This window comes from Myotis brandtii, unplaced genomic scaffold (genome assembly GCF_000412655.1).
Source record: "Myotis brandtii unplaced genomic scaffold, ASM41265v1 scaffold112, whole genome shotgun sequence".
Classification (NCBI taxonomy): domain Eukaryota; kingdom Metazoa; phylum Chordata; class Mammalia; order Chiroptera; family Vespertilionidae; genus Myotis; species Myotis brandtii.
In genome coordinates, this window is record NW_005353838.1 from 10558944 (window position 1) to 10567077 (window position 8134).

General features: G+C 40.1%; 1 protein-coding gene across 1 annotated transcript in view; it reads right to left on the bottom strand.

Annotated features, from left to right (window-relative positions):
* TTN (titin) overlaps window positions 1-8134 on the bottom strand; it is a 282573-nt gene that overhangs the window by 161148 nt on the left and 113291 nt on the right. The window contains exons 105-113 of the mRNA XM_014546416.1: window positions 6248-6325; window positions 6120-6146; window positions 5637-5696; window positions 5246-5329; window positions 3579-3653; window positions 2319-2369; window positions 1082-1486; window positions 595-657; window positions 141-218 (exon numbers count right to left, since the gene is read on the bottom strand). Coding sequence (XP_014401902.1) covers window positions 141-218; window positions 595-657; window positions 1082-1486; window positions 2319-2369; window positions 3579-3653; window positions 5246-5329; window positions 5637-5696; window positions 6120-6146; window positions 6248-6325 — 921 coding nt within the window. The remainder of the gene's footprint in view (window positions 1-140; window positions 219-594; window positions 658-1081; window positions 1487-2318; window positions 2370-3578; window positions 3654-5245; window positions 5330-5636; window positions 5697-6119; window positions 6147-6247; window positions 6326-8134) is intronic.

The window sequence follows — 8134 nt, forward strand, 5'->3', positions numbered from 1 at the left end:
TATATTTGTATTGTAAAGAAGAATGCTTTGCACACAATTTTAAAATACCTTAGTTTAGATACTACAAATAACTAATGTGTATGTATCGGTAAACAGGTTAGTTGTGCACAGAAGACTAGACATGTTTTAAATGGTAATACCTTTTGTGACTTGAACGGTTTCTTCCTCTATTCTTCGAGAAGTCTTTTCAACTTTTTCAACTACTGGCTTCTTTACAACTGCAAGTATTTTAAAGAAATTGCAGTACTTTTAGACTTTCTATTAACATAGTTTTGCTCTCTATATATGTATATATGTGCATAATTTTTTGTAGAAAGAGACAAATTTAGTGTCTGAACTTTAAGTACAAGTTTCTGTACTTCAACTAGTTTGGTTATATTTTATTTTATATTTTCCATAGTAATCTTTTTATCATTTAAATATTTTCCCCTCTAAATGAATTAGATAGTCTTAGAAAAAGATTCATGGATACAATAAAACTTAGAGAAGAAGTTGTGCCTATTGGATTGAACTAGTGATTTGTATACCTTTGCCAAATAAGCCATGATAATGATGGTGATGCTCTGATCTGTTTAAATAATTCCAATTACATACCTTTAGGAGGTGGTGCTTTTTTCTTTTCAGGCACTTTTTCTGGAATTTTTCTCTCATGTGATTCTTTAACAAAAACAGAGGATGAGAAGGGGTGCTTAAGTAGGTCAGTTCATGAAATCAGTTAAGAATAACATGTAATTGTGTACTGTATTTGGGTTCTTCCTTGCTAATGTGATTCCTCATGACATATTGATCAAGCAGAGGTGCAGCAAGGCAGTGAGTATAAAACTTGAACTTCTGCTTCAGAAAATAGCATTTGAAATTTAATCTTACTAATGGGGCTAAATAATTCAACTTACAACGTCAAAGCATGAAAGTAACTGAAGAAAACGATTCTTAAAAATTAAGTTTCTAAAGGTTTCTAACCTTAAAAAAATGAAAATAATCATTTTATCTGTAGCCATTGCTAATCAGGTTAATAACGTTGAAAATATAATGAACTGAGCAAAAATAAAGAAAAGAGAAAAATCACCTGATTGATGCATACCTTCATAAACCTCCTTTTGAACTTGAATTACTTCTCTTTCTCTGTAAGTCTCCTCCCACTCTTCCTCCCCTTCGTCATAACCTTCTTCCCTTACATAGTATTCTTGCCCTTCTTCAAAGTCTTCTTCCCATTCCTCGTGAACCTCCTTTTTAGCTTCTTCCCTAATCTCTTCGTAGTCTTCCTCTGGTTCTTCATAATAAGGTTCTTCAAATGGCTCTGTGTACGGTTCGACCTCCAGCTCGTCATAAGGTTCTTCCAAAGGTTCGATGTAAACTTTCTTCTCCTCGTAGACTGCTTGCTTTTTCTCATACACGGCTTCTTTTTTCTCCCGAACCTCTTTCTGTCTGGTTATGGTTGTTATTTTCACTTCTTCAGCCTTGGAGGATACGTCAATAACTTCAGGAGCTAAAATTAAATAAATAAATAAATACATACATACATACATGATGATATTAGAATGTCAAATATGTCCATACAATTACTTCGCTAAGTGAAAGTCAAGTTTTACATCAGTGTCATATTGATAACTTATGTTTTCTTTGTGTTGGTTTCATTTAAATTTTTGTTGACTATGGAATTTTATCAGGATTATCAAGATACATTCTACTCTTAATTTGAGGATTTTCCCAGGCTGAGCAAATGGCATTCAGTAAATATTATCAAGTGGATATATCTTCCATTGTTTTATAGGCGCTCCAGTTTGTAAAATACCATCATTTTTGGAATTAATAGTTAACATTTCTGCAGCTCACCTCTATTTAAATTCCTAACTTTGAAACACATTTCTAATTTTAAAGCTACATTTTTTACTATCGAATATGACTCTTTAGTCAGTTTGATAAAGATAATATTTAAAATTGTGTAGCCAAATCAGTTCATTGCTTTTACACAACTTTTAAAGATTCTTAAAGGCTAATATTATTTATGTGATCCTAAACATTTGTGTTAGCTACAATTAAAATAACCAGAGATGAACCCCTCCCCATCCTAGCCCTCACCACTTCTCCCCCTGTGTCCACTGCACTGGGGCTGCATAAACATCTGCCTGGGTTTCCGTTCCTGGGATTAGAGCAATATGAAATAGCCATCATTTCTAATGTTAGTTTTAACATAGCGGAGGGAACTCCACGACTTTACAATAAGCTGGAAGCCCAGTATGTCAAAATAAGAATACACAGCAGAGATGTTAATCTCAGAAGTAAATAGAATGCAAATATTTAATAAATTTTTTACTTACCTTTTGCTGGAATTAAGGCAGTGGGAGGTGGGGGCTTCTTAACCTCTGGGACTTTAAAAACATAAAATACATGTTTTTAATGCTTACTAATCCTGTGCACCCTTGTTAGCCATTTGTATAGTAAAATTTATAACTACTACTAATATAACAAATGCTTTCATAATATCCAAATGTAGCTCACCAGAAATGCTATGCAATGCCATATTACCTATATTTTTTAGAGAGAGGGAAAGAGAGAGAGAAACTTTGATTTGTTGTTCCACTTATTTACGCATTCATTGGTTGAAGGATGGGACCTACAACCTTGGCGTATCGGGATGGTGCTCCAGTCCAACGGTCACCAACCTTTCGGACCTCACAGACCACCAGTGGTCCGCGGACCACCGGTTGGCGACCGCTACACGGGCCAGGGCCTGCAGTACGATATTCATGAAAAAATACAGGAAATCTGAAGTTTTATTCTAGTTTAGGTTGATTTAAAATAATTTAAATTAACACGGACCATGAGAATATTCAATAGGCCTAATGTTAAAAGTCACTGCATGTTAACTTTTTTTAATGATTAACTAAAAAGTTCAGGAAATATACATGCTTTTTGAGCTTTATTTTATTCCATAATATTTCACAAGTGACCACTCAGAAAAAAAGTCTCAGTGAGTGGCCCTGTGCTCCTGGATTCTCCTTCTCTAAGGAAGTTGCTGTACTCTAATTTTAGTCAACACATTGACTAAATACCCAAAGGGGCAGATAAATTTGCCTATTTAAATTTAGTTCTCCTTTTTTCCTAAAAACATTCCAGGACATAATAAAAATTCAAGTAATTGAATTGAATTTTTAAAAAAAGGTTTTGTGTATTTTTATCTGCACATATTGACATTTATGAACCAGGAAGGATGCTAAGTTGGGCTGGAGCAGCCAGCTGGAATTCCCATCGGCCCTTGACCTTTCACTGTGTGACTTGGTCAAGACCAGCTGTTGGATAGAGGGTAGTGCCTTCTTTATATCACCATCTAGGGATAACAAGAATCTCTTGTTGCCATTGGGTGTCAGGGGCAGGCACAGGCACAGGAGAGAAAAAAGAAAGTTGAGGAAGAGAAAGTGAGAACTGAGTCCAAGAAGATGGTGAGAGTAAGTGAAGGAAGAGGTACCATTTCCTTAATTCAAACTCCTATCTTCCTCTACCCTCCACTATTTGGGATTCAAAATTTGTAACCAAAAGAAAAGCAGTAAGCTCCTACTTTGACTATTTATTTATAATACCTTTAGGTGGTGGTTCCTCTTCTTTGGGCTTTGCGACAACTTTTTTGGTATCTTTCTTCACAGCTTTTTTGGTCACTAAAAAATAAGATGTCAGATGTAAATAACCAAAATGTTTTCAGGAAACGAGGAGGTATTAAGATAGTTTTTCATATGTTTTGATGGTTAAAAAGAGACTGCACATTATTGCAAGATATCTGGTTCAGAGAGATCTTGGACTAGAATGCAGAAACATTTTTTTTAGAGGGAGTTAGAATATGTAGGGTGACCTTACATCTTCAATGATTTTATGCCTGCTTCAAATTAACATTTTCAAAACATTAAGAATGAACCTAAGTGATATCATAAGTAGAAAAGGTGCATATTTTCATCTTTATTTCACTTATGTAAGAACACTTGATTGTCAGGAGAAAGAATAACACGTGAATCAGTAAAATTAAAGACCTATCTATGATATATTGTGGACATTTTCTTTTGTTGTTGCTGATGTTATAGCTTGATCGTGGCCCTAATTCATAACTTGATTATGGCTCCCAGTATTCATGAATAAATAACACTGTTTTCAATTCTTAAAATATGATTTAATTTCTCAAGTTTCCTTGTGGGCAGTTGAACTTAGCCATGTTGACAATAATACTCAAATATTTAATCATTTATTAAGATGAATTATTATTCCTGACAATAAATATAAATGGAAATCTAATTTATGATTTTTGAATTTTGTTCCTCTCTGCTTTCAGAAGTGGATGAAACATATTTGACTATGTTCATATAAATGATAAAAAATGATTTTCTTTGTTATTGAGATTGTATTAGTCACAAAACTAGAAGTTTTGTGTGTGTGTGTGTGTGTGTGTGTGTGTGTGTGTGTTTTAACTGAATTTCTCCTGGGCCTGGCTGAAAAATAGCTCAACCTTTTAACACCAACTATAGTGGGTTGTATGGGACTAGCATGTCAAACCCAGGAAACTGCTATAGTAGCGGTGGCTTAGCTATGAAAAAATGTGACTTGGACATGTAGAATCTTCCTGGTGATGCTGGGAAAATTCTGAAAGCAATTCTAAACTCCTCCAAACCCTAGCAAGTCCTAGACAGTCTACTGACTAATTTAGTTCAGCAACTTGGCGGCATAACCAGTACTTATTGAAATGTTTGAGAGGAGCAACTACCTGGCACACGCAAGAGCTCCTTATTGGTGAGCTCACTCCTTAGCTTTAAAAAACAAAAATCAAATGTAGTAAAGATAGCTTAAATCATATATTTTAAACAAAATAGTAAAGTTTAGAGTATTTGACATTGTAATTGAGAAAAACAACCCAAACTATAATTTTTAATTTGACCATAAAACGAATGTGATTTACTAGAAATCAACTGTACTGTTTTATTATGTAGTAGAAAAATATGAAACATGAAATCAGTTTGACATTAATGTTTAAGCAATTCCATTAAAATAAAATATTTTAATATTAAGCATTGTTGTTGGTTTGTCTGGCGATTTTCAGCCTGTAGGTCCATGACTTACGCATTTGGTTAGTTAATATAATTTACATTTTGAAAGGCAATTCCACCTGTTGACCACTAGAGGGAGAATGTGTTGCATTAAACAACATTTTCCAGGTCTGCAATAGTTAATTCTGTATTTTGACATTTAGGTAAAGAACACATACTACCTTCAATACGTTTTGCTGGTGGTTTCTTTTCTTCAGGTGATGGTAGCAACACAGGGATAGGAGGAACAGCTGTAGGAGGGATTTCTGTAAAACACACACCCATCATCAGTTAGTTACGTGGTTTGGTTTCTCATTATGTGAAGCATAACAAAAATCTCATGAATTTCTTTCAGTTCTTCAAAGGTATTATAGTACCTATTCATCTACCAGATGAAATAAAAATAGCATATATTTATAACTGTCACTACTCTTTTGCTCTGCTTTTTAATTACACAGTGAAGAACATAACATGGAAGTGTGTTCTGGCTCTCTGCTATGGTCTGGCATTGGTAATTTCCTAGTGGTAGAATATTGTTGCCCCAAACCCAGGAGTTTTGGTCCCAAATCTCACCTTCTGGCGGTATTGCTCTGATAGGCATGGTAGGGATTGGAACTCTGGAGTCAGGAATATCTGAAAAGGGACATTTAATGATCAGCACAGAGGGACTGAGAACACAGGTGTTTATTAGACAACTCAGATGTGTTTGATTGTTAGGCATTTCCAGCAGCAGAACCCACCATATGGACAAGAACCATACAGGCACACTTTATATGCAGCCAGGCAGGCAAGTTTATTCCCTGTGAAAGTTTTTGTTCTATGGCCATACCAGTTGGCATGATCCTAGGTATGGGACATTATTTCAAATTCCCCCCACTCTCAAAGCCCCATGTTTGTATTATTTATGAAAATCATTATGTATTAATGTTTATATTATTAATGGAAAATATTTCACTGAAAAAAGATGAGATTATTAGAGATTTTTTTGTTTGGCTTCTTCACTTACAAAATTATACTGAATGTATTGTAAGCAAGGATTGATTTTCTTAAACTCACCGGGAGGCTTCATCTCAAGTTTGATTTCTGCAAAAGAAAAAAAAATAGCATGTTTATATTTAGAATGGTCTCGACAGGCTACTTTGTTTCAAAGACTGCAGGGTGGTTTTAATGTGGTGCTTTCTGACCTTTGGTGGTTAGGTACAGCTCTGCTGTGCTCCTCGCTTCTCCTCTTGGCTCCAGTCGAGCAATTACTGAATAGACACCTAAGGAAAAGAATCATCGAGCTTTTGTTTTCTGCTATATTTGTAAATACCTTGTCTTTCTTTTAGATATAGTTTGTATTATTTTTACTTTTCTTTCCCAAAAAACGATTCTATATAGAATTATAGAGTGTAAGTGTAAAGGAGGGTAGAACTGACAGAACCTAGACACACAACCTAGCGAGAGAACCTAGGGAGAGAACATGGCAAAAGATCCTGGACAGAACCTGGCTATAGAACTTGGCTGAAGAACCTAGAGACAGAACCTGGATAGAACCTGGCTAGAGAACCTGGAGAACCTAGCTAGAGAACATGGCACCAGAACTTGGCCAGAACTTCCGCTGGAGTTCCTAACCAGAACTTCGCTGGAAATCCCGACCAGAACTTTGGCTAGAGATCCTGGCTAGAGGTCCTGACTAGGCTGCTGATCAACTGAAGGCTGTCTCCGTGTCATTCCTTCTTCGCTGACTCCGTCCACACCTTTGGGGACCTCTGGACCCGCTGGGGTTGGACCCCAACACCTCCTCTCCCTGAGCCCTTTCTGGGGGGTGTCGGGGCGTCCTCTCTACTGGGAGGTACAGAGAAAGAGGCCAGGTGTGGGCGCTGTGGGCAGTGAAGGGCCAGGTGAGTGGGGCAGGCAAAGTGGAACTTGGGCTCTGTGCTTGCCCTGCCCCTTTCAGGGGAGCCCCTGGAGACCTCAACTCTCACCCTGAACGTGGGCTGGGGAGAGGGAACAAAGCCTGGGCGTCCCCTCCTCAGACTCTGCTGGGCAGTGGGCAGTGGGGTGGCCGTGGGCAGGGGCTCTGCCTCTCTCACGGTGGGGGACACGGGAGCGCAGTGACATTTATATCCTCAACAGCAAGAGACCAGTTCAACCCTGGCCGGTGGGGGAACTGGGAGGGGGGGACGGGAGGGAGGTGCAAGGGGGGGCGGTGAGAGCCAGGAGGGGGACATCCTAGCTCCCTGCTGGAGTTTGATGAAATGCAGGTTTGCATTTTGCAGCTGGGCCCGCCCTGGGGTCCTCTAGGAGACTGGCTGTGGCACCTGGGGACGTGCACCTAGGGGTCCTGAGGTGTTGAAGGTGGAGGTATTCCTGGGGCGGGGCCTGGGTGCTCCCCATGGAGGGAGGTTCCCTGGGGGAATTAGGAGGCAGGGCGTCCAGAGAAGGGGAGCAGCTGCCTGAGACGTCTGTCACCGTTTTCTGTCTCCTAGCAACACGCCCTGCCCTCACCCTCCCACCAACAGAAGTGACACCTTCACCCACAGAAATGGCCTCCCAGACAGCTCAGCCATCGGGGAGTGTGCACAGGGGTGTAGAGGAAGGGGCAGGTCCCCCCCATTGAGAAGGCGCTCCAGCCTCCTAGGGTCTGGCCTGACCTGGCCCTGTCCACCTGTCAGTGACCACTGCCCTCTGCTTCCAGGCCCCGCCTCCCGGGATTACACGGTGGAGAACAGCATCCGCTTGGGCCTGGTGGGCGTGGTGTTGCTGATCCTGGTGGCGATTCTGGTGGAAGCTGGGCTCAGCCAGCGCAGGTCCCCACAGGGACCACAGGAGTAAACACAAGGGAGCCCCCCAGCGAGAGGGGACCCCAGGGCCCCAGAAGGGACCTCCCCGAGGGCCCAAGGCTCACCCTGGAGCCCAGGAGACCCAGAGCCACCCCCGCTGTTGTTCAAGGACAAGAGAACCCAGGCCCACGTGGGTGAGGATGGTTGGCCTCAACCTTCATCTTCCCAGGACCATTGAGAGGAGTCAGCTTGATTGACAGGCAGCCAGACAGGGCAGTGCCCCACGGGAAACAAAGGCAGGTGGAA